The sequence below is a fragment of the Melospiza georgiana genome, chromosome 8, assembly GCF_028018845.1.
Source record: "Melospiza georgiana isolate bMelGeo1 chromosome 8, bMelGeo1.pri, whole genome shotgun sequence".
Taxonomy (NCBI): Eukaryota; Metazoa; Chordata; class Aves; order Passeriformes; family Passerellidae; genus Melospiza; species Melospiza georgiana.
Genome location: NC_080437.1, coordinates 8,716,984 through 8,742,068, shown reverse-complemented (window position 1 = coordinate 8,742,068; position 25,085 = coordinate 8,716,984). Strand labels below are relative to the sequence as shown.

At 41.8% G+C, this 25,085-nt stretch overlaps 1 protein-coding gene across 16 annotated transcripts in view; it reads right to left on the bottom strand.

Moving 5' to 3' along the window:
- The window catches only part of ANK3 (ankyrin 3), a 280,780-nt gene that overhangs the window by 118,340 nt on the left and 137,355 nt on the right, over window positions 1-25,085 (bottom strand). For all 16 annotated transcript variants that reach the window (XM_058028741.1, XM_058028737.1, XM_058028738.1 and 13 more), the window contains exons 2-7: window positions 17,513-17,614; window positions 16,954-17,052; window positions 16,472-16,570; window positions 13,061-13,159; window positions 9,622-9,807; window positions 7,691-7,789 (exon numbers count right to left, since the gene is read on the bottom strand). In XM_058028741.1, the coding sequence (XP_057884724.1) occupies window positions 7,691-7,789; window positions 9,622-9,807; window positions 13,061-13,159; window positions 16,472-16,570; window positions 16,954-17,052; window positions 17,513-17,614 (684 nt within the window). The remainder of the gene's footprint in view (window positions 1-7,690; window positions 7,790-9,621; window positions 9,808-13,060; window positions 13,160-16,471; window positions 16,571-16,953; window positions 17,053-17,512; window positions 17,615-25,085) is intronic.

The window sequence follows — 25,085 nt, the reverse complement described above, 5'->3', positions numbered from 1 at the left end:
GCTGATGTTAAGGGGTAAAGAGGTTAACTCAGCCTAACAGATCCTACTGCCCTGTTAACACATCAAAATAATTTAGTACTAATAATTTACTGCCTCATACACAGACAAGAAGAAAAGCATTTTCCAAGCATCAAGAAAGAAATGGAGGAGGAAGGAACAGCATTACAAAATGCAAGACAAGCACCTGTTAGAAGTCTGGTACTCATTCATCTCAACACTAAGCTGAATCTAGTGCAGCACAAGGGAGGGCACAACCACACAAGAACGTGCACTTTGGATCTAATTATTTGCCAGTCAAAGCTGCTGCTGCCATGAATGAAGGAGAGCAGGTTATGGAATAGAAGGATGAGTGCTGGCAAACACACAGCTCAAAACTAAAAGAGATGACTTATAAGCAATTAAGATGACCCCTCAGCAATTAAGGGTTAGGTGACACTGTTTGCTTGCAACGATGAAAAAATGAAAAATATCCACTTTCATGTTCAAAACCAAGTCCTGTTCAAATGACATTCAGATTTCTGGATTGCTACCAAAGCTATTAGGACAGCATATTTCTCTCCCAGTTTCTGACAGGGGCAATCACGCTGGCTGGAAATGTGAGGAAATTCTCCAGCACCAAATGAGGGCTGAGCTTGAGAGCCAGCAATCCATCTTTGCTCTATGTGATCACCTGTCTTTACAAAAAACATTTAAATTCATTGTCTTTAGCATCTTGAAACCTGGAGTTACTTTTGGTTGAAAATAGGCAGCAAGTTCACATTACAAAGAGATGGATGGAGAAAGAATGTGACTGCACAAAAAAAAATATTTGTGAGGAAAACCAACTACACACAGCTTCCCAGAAATAATTAATGGAGCAGGAGGAATCAAGCAAATTAATCCCTGTATGTTCAGTGTAATATCTGTCCTTATGGATGACCAAAGAGCTTCTCTTTCCTAGGAAAGAGCACTCATTCCCTTGGAAGGCGTTTGCAGATTTTGTTGTACTCTACTAACCCGATCAGGCAGTTCATAAAAAAATTAAAGGAATGAATAATTAAAAACACTTTTAACCTTTTTCAACCTTAACATCTCAGGAAAACACTGTGAGGAAAAGAAGGGAGGAAAAAAGGGGGGGCAAGTCTCTATTAGAATTTAATTTTGCTGTTTAGCTATTTAAGCTTTTACTGGTAGCAAAGAATGCTAAGTAATAATTCAGCTGGCTGAGAGTTCTGACTCCAAACAGATGAAGGAAGAGATGCATTATCTGAATGCTTGAATAATTGCACACTGATGTTCAGGCCAAGAAACTTGGCTTTGGTCAATACTCTGTTGTACCAAGTCTTAAAGAATCACAGCTAGAAGTTTCATATGTATGGTCCTTTCCCATCTCTCATCTCACAATTAAGAACACAAACTGAGAAGTGAAAAAACCTCAGACAACACCATCATTAATTCTTCTGATGGCAAAATGTAAAGCAAGGAACTCAAAATGGAGTTATTTGCACTTGTCACAAGAAACAAGAGATAAAAAAAGCTTAATAATATATGCAACTTTGGTGTTGTTTATTAACACTAAAACTGTGGTATCAGCAAACAAAATAGCCACCAAATGTAAGGTTCTGAATTCTTCAGTGTATCAACAGCATCCGCTGTCTTTTCAGTCTATTTTTATCCGTTTGATCTTCTATAAATTTCTCCCTTTGTTCTTAAGATAGAATAGTAAATCAGGAAATTTTTGAAGATGTTTTCCCGCAGTAATAAAGCTGAAATGCCTTCCAAAAGCTGCCATTAAATTATGTGGTTCAGCTCCAGAGTTCCTGCTGGAGTGCTGCTTGCCCTTGCTGTTGAAATATCCAGCGTTGGGTAATGTCTCAGGCAGACCCCTTCACACTGAGGTCCAATTTGTGAGTATAAATTCAAAAGGGAATATGAAACATCATTGTGAGAAGAGCATGCTAAAACTGTGGAGAAAATGGCCATAGGATTATCAACTAGAATACAGCCTTTCCTCTCCTTCTTGGCAGATTTTTTTGGGACAAGTGACCTGTGTGCAAAGCAGATCTTCTATGGTTCCATTTTAATGCATTCAGAAAACGAGGAACTCCCCCTGGGTTTCTGGTGTGCTATGCTGTCCTACGAGATTGCCTCTTTCTCCCATCACAGCTGGAGTCTCACAAGCATAAGGATGCTAATAATCAAGAAAATCAAGTGTTTGCACTCACAGCTTCATATTGGGCTCTGAAATGCACCTTAAAGGAAGGCACGAAACAAAGGGAAAACATCTCCTAGTCATGTGCTGCATTGATTTAAATGCTGACTGAGCAGCTGATCACATCAGGACTCTGAAAACTCACTGCCAGTCACATGGACTTGGCATTTCTTCTTGCTGCCAGTGAGAGAACTTACCTCCACCTCTGAACTCTCCCAGCCTCTCAGTGGAGTGCAGTTTTAATTAGAAAAATTACACTATCTATCTGATTTCAAATTTCACTTCCTTGATTTAAAACAAACCAGAACAGTTTCTTACCAAAATGTTCAGATTAACCTGGAATTTAGTAAGACAGTTCTTCTCACTCCTCAACTAAGAGCAACCTCTAGGAAGGGCTTAATATTGACACAGAATGTGTGAGTAAGACAGAAGCTGGAAACAACCAGACTGCTATGACAGAAATATCTTATACAGTCTGGAAAATCCCTAAAGCATTAGAGGGAAGAGCATAATGGTGGTTTTTGCACGCTGGAATTGTCAGCAGCACCACTACATTGTTATCACCACTATTACCAGATCCTGGAGGTATGGGAAGTTTGTGGTGTGCATTTGAAGATTCTCATATGCAACTATGCACAAACACCAACATGTTAAATGTTAAAACACTTGACATTCTCCCCTGTATTTTCCTGCAGTTCAGAACTGGAGCTACAACACAGCAAAATTCCTGCAGAGAAAAGTCTTATATTCTAGAAGCAGTCACTGGGATCACTGAGGCTTGTATAGTGTTTCAGAAATTAAAGATAAAAATGCACAATTAGATGCTTTCCAGGAAACCCTCAACAGTACACAATTTTCCAGCTTTTTCCCTTCTCTTCTTAATGCCAGTAAGTTTTACATTGTGCTATTTCAGTTCTTGTGTGCTTATATACTTAAATTTCTTCAGGGTTGAGATGTATAAAATGAATCCTGGAAGAAAACAAGGAAGACTATAGAAACGGGCTCTTATGACAAACCACCACTGGGGAAACAAAGATGTTTTCCTCTTATGCCACTGTCACTTAGATATTGCCTGCCCTTTCTGATGGGCTAATGGTGTTCTGCTCCTCAGCCTCAGGGTCATCATTAATGCATGTTGTCCTCACACCACCCTCAAAATCACCAAATCCTTTCCTAACCTTCCAGTAAGCAAACTTTCTGCAGGCAAAGCCCACTCCCAGTGGAACTGAGATCTCCTCCAGGATGAGGAGTGCTGTGGATCAGGAAGGCTTCTCCAGGGCTGGGTGCAGTTTTATGGCACAGTGAGGAGCTCTCTCCTGTTTGCTTTGGCAAGAAAGATACAGGGAAAGGTCACCTTCACATAGAGGATTCCCTGGCTGCCTCCACCTTCTGACTTGCTCAAGCAAGAGTGGATGAGGGGGTCACAGAGGTTTCTCTCAGCCACTGCTCTGGAAGATGCAGAGAATTTCATCCTTCCTTCCTTTCTAAGCACTGTTTTCCTCAGAGACAGGTGCAGCTTCAAAGGCATTTCCTCACCTGGGCTAAGCAGATCTTTCCACTGGAAGATCATCTCAGACAGAAGAAGGCTATTTGAAGATTGTGTGAACCCCCGAAAGATAACTTTTACCTAAATAAAATGCCCAGTTTATTCCAAACACCTCCATTAAATCATTAACACTCTAGGTAACACCTCCATTAAATCATTAAAACTTCAGGTAAGACATCTGATACAGTTTGATTTAAAGGCACAAGTGGCTGATAAACAGTAGTTTTAAAATGACAGGAATTCGTTTTTCCTGTTGAAAAAATTGATAAAATAGATTCACTTAGAGGTATCTGGCTACCTTTCAGTTTGTAACTAGGATTCATCACACTGCCAGCTAAGAGAAGGGTGCCTGGAGGTGTTGTAATCCTTCAAAGTCCAAGTAGTGACTGCTTTAAAGTGTTAATCTGGCCAAGAAAGGAGTCAGACTTCACCCTCAGTTACCCTTTATTTTCCTCCTCCACTTCTTTAGTTTCTGTGTGATTGTCTCCCAGTTAAGCAAGAGGGAAATATGGCAATGCAATGAAGTATTTGAGGTATTTTGGAGGAGCTGGACACACAATAATGTACTACAGGAAAAGGATGATGAGTAGTCATAAAATGCCTGTTACCCTGCAATGCCTACCCTGCCAGTAACTGTGACAGGTTTTCTGTTGAGTTTGAGCCCAAGAAGTCGAGCAATTTGGAATGATTGTTTTTGCTTTGTTACCAAATGGCAAACATCCAGCTGAATAAGGAGATTTTGTTTCATTTGGAATGAGGTTAGGATGGCTCCCAGAGCTGCCTCCTTGTTTATAGGTGGAATAAAGGGCATCAGAAGCTGATTTACTGAAATTATTTCCATCCATCCCAATGGGGAGTTTGCTGTGCCACCCTCCCTGCACTTGCAGCAAGGCAAGAGGAGAAGGCAGACACAGAAGTGCTAATGCAGCTCATGGGAAGAGCTGACATGGCATCAGTCACTGGACTGCAGGAGTGCAAACCTGTAAAAGCAGGTACATTTCCAACCCCCAGCCTCTACAGTCAGCAGGTACACGGGCTGGCAGGCACTGGGACACCTGTAAGAGCCCCTGGAGCTGTGCCTGTCCCCTGGCTGCACTGAAAGAGGGGACCAAGGGAATATGTGACAGCTGAGAGCAGGCAGGTGCGTACCAGCGGGGCTGAGGGAGCAGCTGCTCCTGAATATCACTGGGGACATCATTTACTTACAGCACAGCACCACTGTGCTCCTGCCCACACACTGAGAGCCAGCAGCAAGCTCATCTCCTTCCTTGCCTTCCCTGCTGGAGCTTCTTCCTTCCCTCAGGGCTCTTGGAAACTGGCTGGGAACAGCAGCTGAGGAGATCTCCTCTGCCACAGGGCTGCCCTCCTTTTCCTCTCATCCTTTCACCACCCTTGCCCTTACAGCTCTGCCTTCATCCTACACACCCATTCACATTCCTCCACCTTTCCCCTCCCTGCCTACACTGATGGTGGCAGATGGCAGATAGCTATTTGTCACACATTTGTCTTCACATTACCCTGCTCACACAAGCTTCTTTTGTTGCCATAATCCTCTTCTCTTGTTCAAACCCCTCCCTGGAATTCGTACTTTCCTGGAGAGTCTATCTCTCAGTTTATGTTCAGACTAGTAGTGCTAACTTGTATTTATTTAGTAAGAATAAAGGAAAAATGCACAAAGTGCATTTGACACCCCCATCTTAAAAGTTTTCTCTTTGCACTTCTGAGAGCTACAGTACATATGGTAATATTTTATTTGGGTTACAGCCCTTCCATATTTTTGCTCTGTTGCTCATCTCACATTGTCAGCAACTCAAATGAGGGCCTTTCCTGCAGAGGGAGGACAGCAGACTAAGTGGATAGCACTTTCAGAAATTAAAACAAGAGGCCATGAGGTGGCAATGAGCAGGCTGTACCTGTGGGTCACTTTCAGTACTTGTTTTGCAATATGGGTAACCAAGGATCAAGAAAGGGCTCTGCTACTCGGTGCAGATAATTGGAAGTGCTCTGTTAGCCCACAAATCCACTGCTCTGCCAGAACCCAACCCATCCTCCTGTGCAGTGCTTTCATCCCCTGCAGCCGGATAAGCACTAAAGAACAGCATTCAGCTCCATATTACTGTTATTTATGCTACAATTCTTTCTGTCACAATGACTTTATCTAGATTTGCAACTGCCATGGAGTGGAGATGAGCTCTGTCTCTCTCTGGATGCCCCTGCCCTGTATCACAAGCACAAACAAGAGCTCAGTGCTCCCTGAGCCACATCTCAGCCCAGGCTGATGCCATTGCATCCCCACCTGCCCAGCCAGCCCACAACTCTGCCTGATGATGACAACCAATGGAGGCAGAATTCAGAATGCCCAGATCTTGAAAAGGAGGCAAGAATGACCTTTTCACTCTGGATGTGCTCTCCACAAGTGCCCTTAATCCAAAACAGAGCTGCTGAAGCCTAAGACTTATTATTCCATTAAAACAAGCATAGGCAGATGGTATTTAGTGCTCTGGCACTAAATGCTGCTAATTGCTAATGTAGTAGCATTGCTAATCCCTAATCTTGTTTCTGAGTGGGAAAGACTTGACCCAAGACCCCATTTGTCATCCCTGCTTCTGTGATTAGGGCTTATCAAACCCACAATGCCAAAGCTTGGGGTGGTATGAAATGCCTTAATGCTCTACTTGGGTCAGCTAAAGGACTTGGAAATCAGAGGTCAATGCTATCAATGAAAGCAGAGCAAGGGGTTTTGCAATGCTGGTCAGAAAAACTTTGCTGCACGTAAATATGCGTCTTAACTACAGAAGCATTCAAGTTTTTAGCCATACAAACTATCTAAAGTAGAATACTGCAAATTCACTTTTCCCTTTGGGTTAATTGCCTAAGCAGTGTTGTAGTACTTTTCCTCTTGCAAAAGTAATAAACATAACACACGATCAAAATCTCAGAAGAGGAGCTGCTGGATTATCCACATGAAATAATTCCCCTCATAAATATAATCTTGAATTTACATTGGATATTTTTTTACTTTTTCTAATTTAATTGAAAGAGTGCTCCAGAAACGCATTAGTCATATTTAACATTCATTATTAAGCCGTTATTAATTAAATAAAATTAATTAATAATATTTAATAGGAAATATCTAAATTTCTAGACAACATTTATTCATGGCCAATTTAGGCCTATTTACTCTTACATCAGCATTTGCCTTCACTTTGAAAGCCATGATTTTATCTCCCTATTTTCCTGGATCACATTTCTTCCCTGGCTTTGTTTGGGTGAGGTTTGGTGAGCCAAAGCCTTGCAGAGCCTCAGATTGTTTTGTTTTGGGGTTTATTTATCTGGTCTCATGCCCGGCACCACCATCTTTCCTTGCCCTTCATATTGTACCCCTATCCTTCCTGTTGTATCCCTATCCATATATGCTTGGGTTTTTCCCCTGCTCTTCCAACTCTAACTTCTATTTTTTCCTGTCTTCCTTCTGCTTACACTACGGACTCCACTCCTAGGTCTCACTTCATTCCCTACTCATCCAGGTCCCAGATTTCCTTTTATGAATTGCATGCAATGGAAGCACAGATGCTTTCCTCAGCACCACACCTGATGTTCACTGGAAGCAGCAGCAGGGTGAGGAGAACTCAGCAGGGACACGCCACCCCTGCCATATGTCACAGCTACAGGTGGAAGCATTCGTGCCCCTGGATCCCATCCCACCTTCTGCAGGGCTGGAGCCACGGCAACAGCAGCTCCTTTTGGTGACAGCAGAAGTTCTGGGAGGTGAGGTCTCGAGCTTGGGTTTGGTTCAGCAGCCCAGGGAAAGCATCTTTACACCAGGAGGTAACAGAACAGCTCAGCCAGTGTTCTGTGTGGCCCCTTGGCTGGGGAGGGAGAGGTGCCTCTCACACCCCTGTGCAGAAGCTGTGGCCGCAAAGCAAACTGAGCACGACTGGCTCCACACTCACCCGTGCAGTGAAGTCCACGGCAGCACCCCGATTCAACAGCAACGTGGCTACATTGATATTCCCATAGTGAGCAGCTATGTGCAGGGGAGTGAACCCACTCTGCAAAATAAACAAAACAAGACACAACCAATAGATACTTTAAAAAAAATATTGCATTGGCACTCCACAATTCATGGCACATCACTGACAAAAGCTAGTAACAGGAGCCTGCTGCAAGTCACCACTCCAATTCTGTACTAGTTTTCACTCACTGATGTTTATTTATAGTATTTCAGAGAATCTAAATAAAATCACATTGCTAGGCAGGAGGGAAAAAAATTAACATAATTATTCTAGAAGAAAAGAAGTTGAATAAAACTTTCAGTTATTCCAGGAAAACAGCAGCAAAACATTTGAGTATTAAAGCAATGATCTGACTTTTATGAGAAATTAGCTTCTAACTAGAAAAATATAGTTATTGGTATTATGTCAATCTTGCAAGTTAAATCTCTTAAAGATTCTTTGCAGAAGTTCAAATACAAGTCATTTAATGGTATTTGCTAACTGGTTTTTGTAAATTCAAAGTAGATGCAAATGAAAATAACATCAAAGACTATTTTAAATTATTAATATGGGTTTTTTTTTCCAAGGGTTAGCACCATAAGGACCAGTCTCCCACTGTGGGCAATCACACTGGGTTATGTTCAGACACCATGAGTTACCACCCTAATTAAAAGACGTCTTACTGATAAAATTACTTCAGCAACTGATTTTCATATTTAAGTAGTTTTACTTCCTTTTAAAATAATGCTAAAACATGCAGCAATTCCATCAGTCCTGCAAAGTATGAAACCTTATGGGAACTAGATGCATTTCTAAATTGTTAGCAAGCCATGCTAGCTGCCACCGCCTTGCTTGGGGAGTTTTGCAGCTGTAAAACCACTCTCAGATCATTCTATTTGCTGACACCATCAAGGTAAGTGTCATGCAGAAGCCTAGAATCAGACCTGGATGCACAACATGACAGGGTTGTCTGCAGCTCTGAGAACATCTGATAAACATATGCTCCATGAGAATCCCTGAAAACTCCATCTCTCGTAATACAGCCCTTTTATGATGGCAGTTAAGTTCCCAAGAATGCTTCACTCTTACTTTTAAGCTCTAGTTCCAGCTGCAGAGAGCCCTGGTCTCTAAACTACAGTCTTCTCTAGCACATGCTACTTCATTTCATCTAAAGCAGGTGTCTATCCTAAAATATGCGATGCAGACAGGAGGGAGAAATGATGCAGCAGCACTAAGTCATGGAGGAGTGATGATGCATAGATATATTTATATATACCTCTGTTGTTCTATTCACCATCATCTAGGTTAACACATTGGGAAGCAAAGAGGGGGAAAAAATGCACGGTTAGTCCACCACCGGTGACATGGGTGCGGAAAGCTTCATGATGGCTGTGGGGCACGGCAGCTCGGGGGGCAGCGCGCCCGGCACACACGGGAAGCTCCACAGGGTGGAAGCAGAACCAGCGAGTACTTTGAGTGCTAATTGTACTTTGAGTGCTAATTGTACTTTGAGTGCTAATTGTTACACGTTCACCCAGGTTCTCCAAGCAGCAATTGCACAGACAGCTGATCGAACGGCAACTGTGCAGTAGCTACGGCTCACCACCGCTTTCAGGAGTGGCTTTCATTCCCGAGAAAATAACTCAAATAATATTTTGCTTATTATTTTCCATTTGCAAGGTTTCTACAAGAGGAATTAACCCTGATTTAAACAGAAGGGGAACAGGGGGAGAAAGAGGCAAAGGAGGCAAATCAAACGTTATTCTTTATCGGGTGTTAGAGGAGAAAGTTCTGTGTAACTGCAGCCAAACAGATCACACCGAGGGAGATCTCCCCTGGCTGTGGCCAGCACCTGAGAGCACCACAGCCCCTTGCTTCTCCCAACTGACCTTTGACTCCACGTCGGCGTTGTGGTCGTTCTGCAGGAGCAGAGCCGCCGCCTTGGTGTCGTCCTTGCGCGCCGCGATGTGCAGGGCGGGCAGGCGGACCTTCCCCTTGGTGTCATTCTCCAGCAGCAGGGAAACCACCTGGTCATGGCCTTGCTGCAAAGCTACTGCCAGAGGCGTGAAACCATCCTGCAACACACAACGGGCACCGTCAGGGCGAGCTCCAAACCCTCCATGGGGCGGGAAGGGGGAGCCGAGAGATCTCAGCCTGACGAACAGAGATGGTCCAAATTCAACCCAGTGTAACATGGTGTAAAAGTACCCTGCCATGACCCTGAAATTGGAGTAAAGTGCTGGTGAACAAGGTTCCAAGTACCCAAAACACCTTTCTGGCACTCCAGACACAACACAAAATTGTAAGACACAAATGACTGAGAGTCGAGGATAAAAACTGTGAAATTACTCACAAATTTACAGTTAATTATACAGATACTTATTTATGTAAGTGCTTAATTATATAAAAAGGTATAAAAAGCTGGAATATTAAAATTGCAATTTCTAATGATGTCTCAATAGTAAATTATAATCAATTCCTGAAAGATTATAATCTACATTTTTATGATTATTTTAAAAAAGCCAAACAACTAAACAAACAAAAACAAACAAAAAAAGCTCTATCCTCTAACATAATATATATGTACATTTAAAATATAATAATTGATCAAGAATGCCACATTCTCTGAATGTAGTGATGTTCTACTACAATTTCCCTTTATGACAATTTATATAATTTGATAGACAATCCTGTTACAAAAAAAGTTATTTCTTTTCAGATTTGCTAATCACCAAAATAGCGTAGAATAAAAAACCTGAAAAACTGAAGGTTTTTGTTTAACAGATTTTAGAGCAGATTCCTCAAACACATAAATGTACAGTCTGGGATTTATAGCTTTATACATTAATTTGATGTTATGGATTCTTAGAAAACTAAAGAATGAAGGAGTTGTCTTTTACATTCTGCTCTGTCCCAAATATCTGTCATTGCAACCCAGGAGCACATCCAGCTTTGCCCAAGATAATACCCATAAATCACTCAAAAAATCACAAAGGCAAACTGCTTTGGATATTTACTTATTCAGTTTGTCTCCTGATGAATATATCCAAAACCTGTATTACCAAACCTCATTGCATCTTAGCAAGCAAACACATATTTTCACTTACCAACTACTGCTATCATGGTGAAACCGTGTAACTGTGAAATAAAAGTGCAGCAGTGACCGAGGAAGAGGTAGAACCTCACTCCATGTCAACAGTGCAGAGTTGAAGCGCTAACTTTTTAACTTTTGGAATGAAAAGTAAAGTTTTCAAAACGGAATTTCTCCCTCTAGCTTCAAAACCAAGAACACCTCAATCAAGGATGAGAAACAGGAGGGGTCTTGAAAAAGAGAGCTTTTTCAAAATTTTTGAGGGGAAGAAAATCCAAAAAAACCACTTATATTCCTGGAACCTAAAAAGCAATTTCCAGCACAGCCTCCCTGCCCCCCGAGGAGTTTCATTCATGCTCGTTTAACCAGGTTTCCCTGCTGCCTGCAGCTCCTCAAACTCCAGCAGCAGGGGCAGGCATGGGCTGCAGCGCTGGGGCCAAGCAGCCACAGGGCCACTGGGTGGGAAAGATGCTCTGCAGCCCCGAGGGCCAAAAACCCTCCCTGAGCATCCCCAGAGAGGGCTCTGGCAATACTGCTGTGCTTTATGTGCAGAAATGGGGGCTCTTGCCTGCAGAAACCCTGGAGGCCTTGGCTCCCTGCTCTATTTACAGATCCCAAAATTCACCCAGCGCACAGAAAAGTGGTGTAGACACCCACAACATCTTTTCTTCTAAAGAAATAGAACCAATTATTTCCTCTAATTAGATTAAACCACCAGGATTAAATACTTACTTTTAAAGAGTATTTAGCTAAGTGACAATCCTTTAGTTACAAAAGTTTTTGCACTTAAAATGATAGGGAGAAATCAGATTTTTAAGAAAACTTGGACCAAGAGAAAATAAAAAAGAACCCATAAGAGCAACTATCTCAAACAAGGAAGGCAATAAAGGTGTCATTGTTTTGTAGTCTGCTATCTTCAAAAGAATTCTCCATAGATAAAATTAGATTGCACCTTAAAATCAAGCTGAGATGGAAAAAAGCTCAACTTAAACTGACATACAGTGTTCAAAGGAAAAACAACACCAAACAAAAAATAGTCAAAAATCCCTCCAAAATTTTTTCTAAAATCTCTTCAGAAAATCATAACGTGGTAAGTGACAATTTTTGACTAATTGTTCAGATGTAACATATTTTATTTTAGTATTTCTTGACTCTCATATCCTTGAGCATTTCCAGGAAGTGGTTCTGATGCACACTTCAAGTCATAACTAACTTTAGTGATTTTGGAAACGCTGTTTTGATCCATTAGCAATTCATTTTTCACAGTGGAATAAGAAATAAGATTTCCTTTCTATACCATTATACAGTGATACTATCAGGTATAAGTGGCAATAAACTAATTGTGCATTTCATATTTTTCAAAAACTAGGCCTTTTCTAAATAAGTATTATTTCCTTCATGGAAGCAGTACTGGTAGAGCAATTAGAATTCAATAAATATTAAAGAAAGCACATACTGAAATACCTTTCTATGGTTTGGTAGCAAAATTTCAGTAATAAGACAACTGAAAATTCACCAGATTCAACACCTTTCTCAATGCCATACACTTACAACTATTAATATATTTGTTATTTATTTTCTTCACAGGTTGCCTTATTTTAGAATTAATTGTGCATTTGAGTTATAATTGCTTTTTAAGAAAGAAATACAAAAATGTTCTTTTAGAAAGATCACAGAACACTTTCAAGGATGGATCCTGAATCTTTCTGTCAGCTTGAAATTCTCCTTGCAGCACCAGTGGGGTAACTGGGTGCCACAGAGAGGGCACCAACATGGTAATGAGGCACTTCAGGAAATGCCCAAGCCCCAGATAACCCTGGGTTTTCTCTGATATTCCAGGGCTGGTCCAAAGCACAGGTGAACAGTTGTTCTTGTCTTATGGCTGCCACCCTTCTCATTGCTCACTTTTTTTAATAAAAGCACAGAGAACTTTTATATTATAGACACAGCTTCCCTATGTGAGCATTTAACCTGAAAGATTAGCAGTTATGACTAAGAACACATCTATATTTAGAACTGTCTCTAGTTAAAGTAATTTTTTTTTTATTTTAGAAATGGCAAGAGACAGTTTAAATTGCTGAAAAGCCCATAACTCTATTCATTAGCACACTTCACAGAGACAGCTTTTTATTCGTCTTTAATTTTGTATTTAAAAGACTAGTTTGATATAAGCTGGCAGAAATCACTGCTGAAACACATTTTGCTTTGTTCATAAAGTGTCAAATTCAAACTTTTACCTCTGTGGCAAGGCTTTGACTGGCACCATTGTCAAGAAGAAACTTAACAACCTCCAAGTGGTTTTCTTGGGCTGCCATGTACAATGGAGTGAAGCCATTCTGAAATACAAGAACAAGAGTGTAAACACCCCACAAACATTTTATACATGAAATAGATCTGCCAAATGAGGGAAGATTAGGTGAAAAGTGAAAAAACTCTTTGCTCACAGATGATTTAATGGCATGATCTACACTGGCTTAAGTGAAGATGGGAGAAGGGCAATATTATTTACAAGGACACAGAAGAATCTTTAGCTGACCAGATACAATTCCCACAGCTAAAGCAGAACAATTTCCTTCACATCTGTTGTGAAGTTAAGATAAAAATCAATCTGGACAGATGATTTGGTGGCAATGAGTTATGATTCCTGATAAATACAGCCACAGCACTGGAAATTCAAAACAGGACAGGGAAATACAATACAAGTCTGTGGCAAAAGCAAGAGCAGTGACTCCTCAGAGTAATTGTCATTTTTTTTCTCTTCTTTCCATTAGCTTTGACTTCCCTTTCACTTGTGCCAGCTACTTCTGCTTTCCATCTCCTCAAAGAGCTGCCTTCTGGGCACCCAGCTACTTCATATTTCAGGCACCAGGAGCTGTGAGGATCATTGGTGCTCAGCAGTTTGAGACAGAGGTCTATCAGTGTTTCTGAACACATTAGAGCATCTCTCAAATTATGCTTTAGTGACTGATTGCAATCAATGCAATACAAGTATCAGAGGCTGCAGAGCTTAACTCGTTCTTTGGTGAATGCCTTTGTCTTACAGCCAATGCTTTTGTCTTTGTCTTAACCATAAACAGCCTGTGAGAAACTGGATTTTTTGGGATTAATATGGAGGCAATGCATTTTTTACCTTTAGTTCTAAGAAATTCTGAAATCTCTCCTACAGTTACACAGGACACTGACCTAGATTTTGCAGAAAACCAATGGGGCTGAAAATAGATGAGCTGAGAGGAGTTTGCCCGTATGTTTATAACAAAGGAAAAACATCCACATTCTGCGCCCTGGGGAGATGCAGAGGGAGACCCATGGCAGTGAGACTGGGCTGAGCTGCAGGGGACCAGCTGAGGGACGCCTGATTGTCCCAGCAGTGGACAGAGGGGCAGGGCACACGTCCAGCACCCAGCACAGGTGACCTGAGGCCAAGCACGCGGCAGCAGGGACACACAGGAGGTCACAACAAAGGACATCTGGGGACAAAACGGATGCTGGACCCAAGAGGAACTTCAGCAGCATCAAGGCACCCAGCAGCTGTGAAGCCACATGTTTACAAGGCCTGCACAGGTGGCAGGGCCTGCTGCTGCTCCAGGATTTGATATTTTGGTGTCTGTGCAGGCAGGCAGGCACTGCTACGAGCACAGAGCAGGCACTGAAGGGCTCACACAGCCCAAGCACAAAGTTAGAGATGTGTTTAATGCACTCTCCTGAACAGCAGTTCAACAGTTCAGTCACCATGCAGTCAAAATTCTACTTAATTAAAAACCAGAGAAGCCAGGAAGCACTTGCTAAGGTACCTCATATGTCACACCACAAGTTATTGCAGTGAACAGCAGTTTGGTATTGAGTCTGGTATTCTATGATTTCATGCCATATTCCATATCTATTTACTAACTCAGCTGGAAACAAAGATTAATTTTTTAGTTTCAAACATTTGCAATTAGAAAGGAAGCAGGAAACACTACCTAACAGCTTGTTTCATGAAATAATTAATAGGCAAAAATTCTCAAAACCAAATATTATTAGCATTGGGAGGCAGAGCAGAACATTTTCTCCTATGTTAAGTTTTTGTAAGGTTTTAAATATCTTTCCACCCCACACTTTACACTTGTTTCTCTCTTTTAAAAGGGGGCTGGAACTGCCAGACAGCCAAAAGTCTGATAAAAACCATTTTGTCTTGAATAGTAATAAATAGCCCTTAGAAAAGGTGTTAAATTTTGCCCCAGCACAAATTTCTGGTTTGCTTTTTGGCTTTTTTACAGACAGCAAGATTTGGTTAGACAAGGCCTAACACTGAACTGTCAGCATGGGAGAGCTGTCACCTTCAAGGAAAGAGGAGACAAAGCTCAAGTGGAGCTCAGCACCACAAACCAAGCTGGTCCAGGGCAGTTTGGTGACAGAAACCACCAGTTTGGCACCAGGAACCTCCTCAAAAGCTGAATCCCAGCTGGGATTGGTGTGGAATGGCCAATAGAGGTGTTACATGGGTGTTCCAACTAAAGACTCCATAGTGGGGTGGGGGAGAAATAAACCTTTAATTCTGGCACGTTAGCAAAGTTAGACTAACATGTGGCAAAACCTTAGGGTGTATGGACAATGCAGTTATATAAGATGTTTACAATCTCAGATTATTTTTAGTTTCAGGGATGAATACACAAGTTCTCAAACCCAAGCTGAAAAGATCCTGTCAATCCCATCTTAAGTTCTTTAACAGGAAAACGATGGCAAATATTTCTGCTTTGTTTTACTTCTTAACAGCCATGGGAGATTTTACCTAAAAATACTTTGTTGTTGTTTTCTTTAAATTTAAGTTATATGGTTCCTGGAATAAAATAGTGCTTATTGAGCTAGTATAAAAGAGTAAGAAAGAAGATCTGAGTAACTTATTTCTTTTCCTCAGGTGAAAAAAACCATGAAATATAGACCACAAATAACGAACATTTTCCAAATAATCCTGTGAAGCATATTGCTCCTATTATTTGAAAGACCAATAAAACATCCCACCCTCCTTCCTTAATTTTTTTTTTAACAAATATTTATTTTCATGCCCACATTTTTATAATACAGCAAAATGGTAATCCTGGGCCAGATGAGAAGACTTTCTCTTCTCTGACACTGCCTGCCAGCCCCTGAGCAGGGAAAGCAGGAGTAGGGTGGTATGCAGGGCACTGCTGGCACAGCCACATGGCTTTCAACAATCTGTAGTTTATGCATTTTTCAAGCCAGAGTTTTTCTGTTTTGTTCTACTGCTTTGCTTGTAGCACCCAGTGCTGTTTTGTCTCATTTCAAATTCTCTATAATTGACCTAAACATTTATTCAAAGGACTTGAACCAGACTTAGAAACTCTGCATATGCCTGCAGTACCTCCCTCTACAAGGAAAAGGGATGGGCTCAACTGAGCCTGAGACAGTGAATGATGTGAAACAGGATCCCTCTGAACACATTCTCCTCCACTCTCCTGTTCAGCCTTGTCTCCTCCAGCTCTAACAAGGAGCAGCTCGTAGGGCACATCTGAGGTTGATCTCACTACCAACTCTATTTTCAAGAGCTAACATTAACACGTTATTTAGCAAATATATTTGCTAAAATCAGAGTTTCTAAGAGAAGAACGACCCTAGTGTCAGCAGAAGCAAACAGGGGCATGTGGCCTTACCTGAGACTGTGCGTTGACATTGGCCCGATTTGTAACCAGCACTTTGACAACTTCTGCTTGTCCGGCGAGGGATGCTATGTGCAGTGCTGTGTTTCCTTTCTGGAATTAGAGACAGGGACACTTGAAAAGAGTACAGAACCTGAGCCTGAATAACATAACAATACCATCAAGAACATCTTCCACTTCAGAATACAGTATTTCTTGCTGAATACTTCTAATGGGTGTGTTATTCTAGAAGACATGGCATGGACAGAAACCACAACAGGAATCTACAGCTTGTTCAGTAAATCTCCTCCCTAGCAATCTGTGACATTTATTATCATCTACTATAATTGTTTCTATTAAGCAATTATTGAGAGCCCCCCCTGCCCCAGCAGTGGAAAATGGGCAATTTCTGCTGCAGCAGTCTGCAATCACATGGCCAACACCTCGTGCCCAGGCCAGCAGTGTGAACAGGGAACAACCAGATAGGCTTGACTGACCTTTGTGGCTGCATCCACACTGGCACCTCGCTGGATCAGCTCAGAGACAACCTCTACGTGCCCTTCTTTGGAGGCAAGATGGAGAGCGTTCAACCCATTCTGGTTTCAGAAAAGGGAGGGGAAAAAGAAAAGCAATTAGAAGGATTACCAAGCGTTTTCCAGCTTACCAAGCATATGAGGAGACAAGTTATTACCATGCCACTGAGAGGACTGCTTACAAAAACTACACTTAGGTAAACTTCACAAGAATTAGATTATAAAGACAGAGAATGAATTAAATCAAGATATTCTGGCTCTGGGGTCTCAAATTCTGCGTGCTGTTCCATGATCTAATGCAATACAAATGGAATGAAAGATAAGGCAGCACATTCCCCAAGTGCAAGTGAAATGGTGTCTGGGTAAAGGGTTTAAAAACAAAAAAAAATTATTTAGATATGTAAACATGGTTCATCAAAAAACACGTAAATTATCTTTGACATGAAGTGCAAATATAATGAGAGATCTGAAAAACAGCAAGAAAGGTATTTATCCAGAAAATTTGACCAAAATAATCTTCAACCTGATTTGAGATGTTGATGTCCACTCCATTTTTTAGGTAGTCAAGAGCCTTTTCCAAGTTGCCAGCTCGAGCTGCTCTCAGGTAACTTGCATTTGTGTCAGACTGCAAGAAAAAAAGAAGAAGTCCCATGAGAAATCACGGCACGGTATAAAAACACATTTCAGCGGCAAAGAAATTATTAATGACACAGCACATTGTACATCCACTTAGCTGGACAGGAAAGGATCCCAAACCACCTTGCGAAATGTGGGTCAAACCCCGAGCAGGCAGCAGCAGGCTTGGCTCCACACATGACCATGAATTATGGAGCGGAGTCTCACACGCAAGGCCAGCAGCCAGGGGCGCATCTGGCACCCCGTGTGGCACACGGCCACGGGAAGCCAGCCTCAGGAATGGGCCGCAGGGGAGCCAACCATGCTGCTCTTCCCCAAGGCACCACACCGCTTCTAATGGCCAAGCTGAACAGACCCAACCAGTACTGGGAGAACTAATCTGAGAGATTAAAAAAAAAAAAAAAAACAAAATATTCAATCTTGAAGGATTGGATTGGTAGAATTAAAAAGCCCATGGTTCTACAAATGAATGTATTATAAAATTTCACATCTGCTAACATTTTGGTTTATTTTCTCTATTCTCCTTCATTTTATGGCACATTTTATTGACAATACCTGTTTACTTTCAGTGAAGAAGCCAGAAATTTCTAGGTACAGTGTCATTACACAAACTGCATTTTCCTTTGTTTCAGACTTTGCATTAAAGACAGTTACACAAATTTATTTTATGATGACTTCAGCTTGAATGTAAGGACAGCAGAAATGTTGGTTAAGTCATGACAGAATCACTGAGAGGAAGTCCCATCCCCAGAGGGTTTTAACAAGTTATGCAAATATCCAGGGAGGACAGTTTAGATAATGCTGATCCTGCCTTGGAGCAAATGCAACAAACTGGGTTAGCTTTCAAGAGGGACAAATCACACAATCTTTGATTTTATCCCTGCCACAGCTTTCCCTGGCAACTTGGGCAGTCAACATATTTTTTGTGCCCTCTTCTAGACTGGTAAAGCAGGAGTTGTCTGGGCTCTTTCCCTCTCAGCACCATTTCATCCCAGGCTTACATCACTGCAGCTATGAGTGCATTGAGATCTTTTCTGTTGCTCAAATAATTTCCTTTTTTTTTTTTAAATATCAAATTTCTGGATTTGCCATAGAGTTTTCTCCTCTCCTGTCAACACAGCCACTGCAAGCTGGATGTTGTGCTCAAGAATTGCTCCAAGCCCATCAGAAGCCTCCTTCACATGCAGGATGAAGCAGTATTGGCATAATGACAGCAAAATGATAAGAGGATAGGAAATCTGCTTTTCTCCTTGTACCCATACAAGCGACAAGACTATTTTACTGGTACAGCCAATAAAAAAAGCTCTCCTCTCTAAGGAGAAAGCCATTACTTATGAACTCCTCATTTTCTCCCGAGTTTTGCACACTTTGCATTCCACTTTGCAGTGATAAGTCACCAGCTTACAGCCTTCCCTGCTCTTTATCATTCTTTTCCAAGCATGCCACGCTGATCCTTACAAACCAGCTGCTGCAATGTCCTTCCAACAGAACAGCCCCCAAATACAGCCCCCAAATACTGGTGTTCAGTCAGGCTTTCTCAAAAATAAGGTGCTCCTGCAAAGTAAACAGTCAGAACTGTAAAGACCATGGGCAAGAAAAGCTGCCTTGAGAGCTGCTTTCATTCGGGAGATCATCTGAGTTGTGCAATGCAGATTATTACAGGAGACAGGTCATATTCTCAGTGCTTAGCAACAGCAGTCACTGGGGTAAAAAAACAGGTCAGCATTTTATCAGCATTACTAAAGGTAGGAGGGAGGACTCAATAGAGCGGGAGCCTCTTTGTCAGAGGGCAATGGCATCCCTGTTTGGCACAGTCAGCAGGGGGACCAGAATGAACATCAGCTGTTTACAGCTGCTCTGGGTGGGGAGGGGAAAATCAGATTCCAGCAGGCAGGCGCAGGAATACAGCCAGGCAAGGAGCACTGCTCCTCTGCAGGCACGTCCCAGCCTATTTGCTCAAACAAAATGGAGGGGGAGAGGCAGAAGCAGCAATAAATATTTGATAATCACATTAATCTCTAACTGCAATTTCACTGTGGAGGGAGAGCAATGCCTGTGTCTCTTACAGACTTGGGCATGACTTTTGGGCTTAGGGGTTCTGAAGACTTAACAGCTGCTACTAACACTAACAGGAGGAAGGATAAAGTTCAGGTCACAGTCCCAGCCTGAGGCCATACAAAAGTGTCTCAAACCAAACTATCTCAGGTGCTGCCCAAATCCACTCCTGGAATCCCTCAAGCCAACAGCACGTCCTCCTTTGCCAGTCATCCCTCAAAACTCACTCCATAGCAGCCACAAGCGTCCAGCCACACCAGCAGCCAGGCTGCCATCCCTCAGTGGGGCTGGTGAGGTGTTGGGCCCAGCATCCTGCTCACCTGTCAGCCTGCACCAGTAACCCAGCACTGGTTACTGGTTAACTGTTACTGGTTTCCAGGTGCCTGAACGTGACGTGAGCCAACATGTGCATGTGCACGGGCTGCCTCAGCACACAGGGTGGAACACGTCCCTGTGCTCTGAGAAAGGGGAAAACCTTTTCTGTCCGGCCTTGGCTGATGCTCCCAAGCCCATAGAGGGGGTTAGCTCACCCTTTCTGGGCCACCACGCACAGGAGCTCTGAGATTTGCACAGAGGGAGAACAGACTGAGGGTGTACCATTGTGCAAACAGGGTTTCTGGGAGTCCCTCCATCCATTTCCACCTCTACTGTCAGCAGAAACAAGCAGTAACATTAGACAGAAAACAGAGACAACCTTGTTGGAAACTAAAAGCAGTTTCAGCCTCCCTAAAAGCAGCATTGCCAGCTTCCACTTCCCCTATAACTAAGGCATTACTTCAGACCTACCCACACAGAGGAGAGACTTGCAAGCTTTTTTCTGTCTCACAAAATGTCTTGAGTATCCTTGTTAAGACATGTCATCCAAAACCACGAGAACCAATGAACACTCTCCATCCAAAATGTAAGGAATTGATCAAAAACATCAATCCTAAACTTCTACATTTCTGAACCCAAATTTTTCAAATTTTACATTTGTATTTTAAGACTAAATTTGTTGTTTTTCTTTTTTTAATACCTCAGTAGAGTATGAAAATGTTACTTCAATTGGCACTGTTTTGTTTAAAAAACAGCCTCTTGGAGTCCCTGCTGGAGCCTGTAAATTGCCTCAGTATTACCGACAGAAACAGCACCAGAGCCTAGGCTCAAACCAATGGAGGATTTTAAAGATCAAAGAAGTGCAATAATAATGTTAGTAATTATTTATCTGGATTGCCATCATTCCTGGAAGCCCACATCATAAATTGATAAAGGACTGATACATGAAATGCATTAAAACCACAGTGGGGGGAAGGGATCTTGGGTTTCCAACCATCACCCAGGACACCCATGTGCTCCTGCCTGTGGGCAATTCTTCTCCACGTGCCCATTCCCACCTTCCACACCAGCTGGCATCTGGAAATAAGAGTCCCACACAGATAGATAGACACTCTGTCTACAGGACATTCTGCCATCAGACCTAATAGATTTATCCTTCACTAATTAAACCTCAGCATCCTGAGAAGTGTTCTGAATGCTTGCAGCCAGTTCAGATCCCTTTGTCTTTTTCTGTAATCAATCCCATTATGAAACGAAGATGAAAATTTGCTTTTGATACTCCGAGGTCTGGACAAATATCATGAGAACAACAGGCAAGGGACACACATCAAAGCACCCTGAATCTGAGATGCCCTTGCAGTCAGCCACAAAGATTGCAGCCCTTCCTGTGGCAGCTCTTCCCTCCTGGGATTCCTGTGGCTGCTACCTTTTCAAACTCTACATGCAGACTAAAATTAAAAATCAAGATTTTTACAAGTGTTTTAATTCTTGGGGAGACAAACTTCAGGTGCTGTGCACAGCACTGAGCTCTGAAATGGCTATTCAGAGAATATTTAGTAAACAGTGGATTTATGGGAGTAGCAGTACTGGTGAATGCATAATACCAAGCTTTTTCTTCACAGATGGTATGACTTCTCTCCTCTCTCCCCATACTTTCTTGGAAGAAAAAGGGACTGTTTCTAGTTTTAAGAAATGTGCAAATATGCTCAGCTGGCTAATGAAGGGAGGTTTTATGCAATGTGTATTTCTTTTAGATTCGTGTATTTCCCTTTAAGGTACGCTGCTATAAAAACTCCCTCTCTAACGTACAGCAGGCTGATGAGCTTGCAGACTGCCTGTAGCACACAACAGGTTTTCCAGTCTGGAGCTCATTTTCATCCCAGGGACATCTCAGCAAAGGGCTGAGGCTGGATAAGCTGTGCTGGCAGCAGCACTCCATTTGCCAACCCTTCTTTACCTTGTGGTCCCCTAGTCCTGCCACAAGATGAAGGGACCTAAGAACTGCTTCCCCATTTTCAGGAAAAACTACATGAATTAAAAATATTTCTGTTACAGCAAAGACTAATGCCCAAGCTACTTGGATATTACCTTAAGCCTCCAGAAAATGCTGATGCTGACTCATGCTAGCAAATACATATTCACTCTTTTTCTTTAAGTGCTTCCAGCAAAGTAAGAGATTATTTATCATGGCTAAAGAGAAAAAACTATTAGCAAATTTTCACTGACTGTCAGTCCAGGGTCTGGCCTGGTTTTCCATGTCATTATAGAGGGTCACTTAAGAAAACAGGGAATCTGTATTATTGAGTGAACCCTCTAAAGTGCAAAGCCATTATTTTTAACATGCACAGGCCTCCTCCCATACTGGTGGTATTTTATTATGCTCATCTCTCTTTGCTTTGTGTTCTGCTTACAGTGGCCTCTTTTTCAGATTAAAAATCCAGTCTTTTTTCACATTGGGAGCAGGGTTTTGTTTTTCACTCCATCTTTAACAGTAGCTGTTGTGAAGGGAAACCCCCAGCAGGTTCCCATTGTGCCAGAGCAGGATGCATTCTGGCTTGAGTCCCAACAAAAAGATGCTAACCATGCCTAACATTTGTTGTGGGGAGAGGCAATGACCTCATTTTAAGGGATGAACTTATGTTACTTCCATTTGGAAATGTGCTCAACAAAGAGAGTCTTTGCAGCAGCATGAGGTGACCTGAGGAAATGGATGATAACATTTTTGCTTATTTTGATAAGGGTGGGCTTATTGCAGCCAGTGGCAATTTTTTTGCAGAAAGGCTTAACTCTGATGGGCACTAAGCATGATACCAGAAATGAGAGAACCTTGGCATTTCTTAGATTTTGCTCCTATGCTAATTTAGAATTTTCTTCCATGCAAATGTGTTACCCTCACTGGGTAAGCACTGAATTTCTATCCCAAATAAACTACAGTGGCCAATTTACAGCAGTGTCTGAGCCACGTGAAATAAACCACTGACATCACTGTCAAGGGGAGCCTCTTCATCATCCTCCAAGAGGCTCTAATCCCCTGTGTCTCTCTGCTGTTACCTTTTAACGATATCACTATTAAAATTTTTCAATTGTATCCTCTTTATTAGAAAGGGGGCTGATCGCACTGGATGAATGATGCTCTCAGTGCAAACAAGTACTCATACTTTGCATACCATGCTACCATATGTGTTTTCTTCTGATAAGGATGTACCAGCCTGGGGCCCACTGCTATCTGCAGTTGTGCTGTTAATTACCCTCCAGAGACTGCTTGTGGGATCACAGCTCTGAACACAACCTCAGGGCATCAGGAAAAGCTCCACTCCCAGTGCCTGGCAATTCAGAGGACACATCTTTTGGCTAGGGAAGGCCAGCTGTTTTGAATATGATTGCAAAAAGAGAAACAACGTAATTACTAATCAAAAAACCAAATTAATCCCTCTAATTGTTTGCCCTACCACACAGTTTAATCATCAACTTTCTTTGATCATATTATTGCATTGTGCATGATAAAGCAGCCAAAGATGTGATGCTATTTGCAATGTCCCCATAAAGGGCTCTATTCCAACTAGGTAACTACAGTATGTTTTCCACAGGTCAAAAACCACACTGGTATTAGGCTGTGTGAAACTTTCTTCTTGGTCACACTACTGGGGAGTAAACTTTTAATTTATTTTTTAATTTACATTTTATTTCTGAAAAATATGCATGTGAACGCATATTAAATCAGTAAACCAACTGGGTTTTCAAAAACTGAGGCTCCATCCCTGTAGAGTGCTCAATCTTATCATTCTTGTAGAGAAAAATGAAATATTTCCTGAAAAATCATACATCTAAGTTCAAAACAAAGTTCAAAAATCATACATCTGAGTTCAAAACAAAAGGGGAAAATGCACTTTAGATGCAGGTCGTTCTTTCTAGAAATTTTTGGCCAAACTAGGAAAACATTCATGCAAACAAGCCTCTTCGCTTACTAGACCACAGGAGAAAGAAAGTTCAGATTTAGTACAAACCATTCTCATGATGCCTTGGAGCTTTCTCAGTCTGTCTTGGCAAAATGCTGAATATGCACCCTGTTCCCATGAAAAACGAACCACTTGGAGTGGAAGGTGCTTCCAAAGGACCCAGAGCCTGAGATGTCACGGCTGGTACATCCAAGAACATTTCACAGCTTCCAATCAGTAAAAAAGGTGTTTGTGACTGCCCTGAACAGCACAGAGAGGTCTGGAGCACATTGTTTGCCAGCAGTGACAAACACCTGCTGTGGAGGTGTGATGCAGCCTTCTCACTGTGAAAGTTGTTTGGACTTTGTGCATGCAGCCTCCTTCACTCAATCCTGTGACTTGTGACACCACCAATCCCACCTGGCTGTCCTTAAATGCCTGAGTGCCTGCTTCCCAAGAAAGCTCAAGCACAACATAGGAAAAACAGTTGTTATTCCTTTGATTTTCTGCAAATAGCAAAGAGGGTTGTGATTTCCAAGGCACAAAAGACACAGTTATAGCAAATTCTTGCCTAACATCCACATGTAATATCTATAAAATCTTGATCATACCATCCAAGTTGAAAATGCCCCTTAAGATGTCATCTCCACATTATTTACTTGCCAACATAGATACTCAACAAACACAGAATAACTGAACTGCAATTCTGTACAAAATTATGATCTGACAACCCAACCAAAACCATCTGAACTGAGAACAGATCCCCACAGGGACAAAGTTCAGACAGGAGGTGAAGGTCTGCACTATTTCCATATGCTTTGCCAGTTTGCACAGACAAAGTTTTGAGATTTTGAAGCACAGGTTTGACGTGTCAGCTCCACCTGAAGAATTTATGAAAACTATTACTGGTATGAATGTAATAAATTAGTAACACCAAAAGCAAGATCAAGGACTACAAAAATCAATGTACATCTGCAAAATACACACAATCTTTCCAAATATGCAAGACCAACAAATTACAAGAATAATTTTAATGGGAAAACAACAACAAGAAGTCTATAAAAAGACCATAAAGGTCTTTAATAGTGAGTTTTCAGCTATCAGACTGCATGGATGAAAAGACAAATGACAAGGGAAATTGGGACACATTCTCTT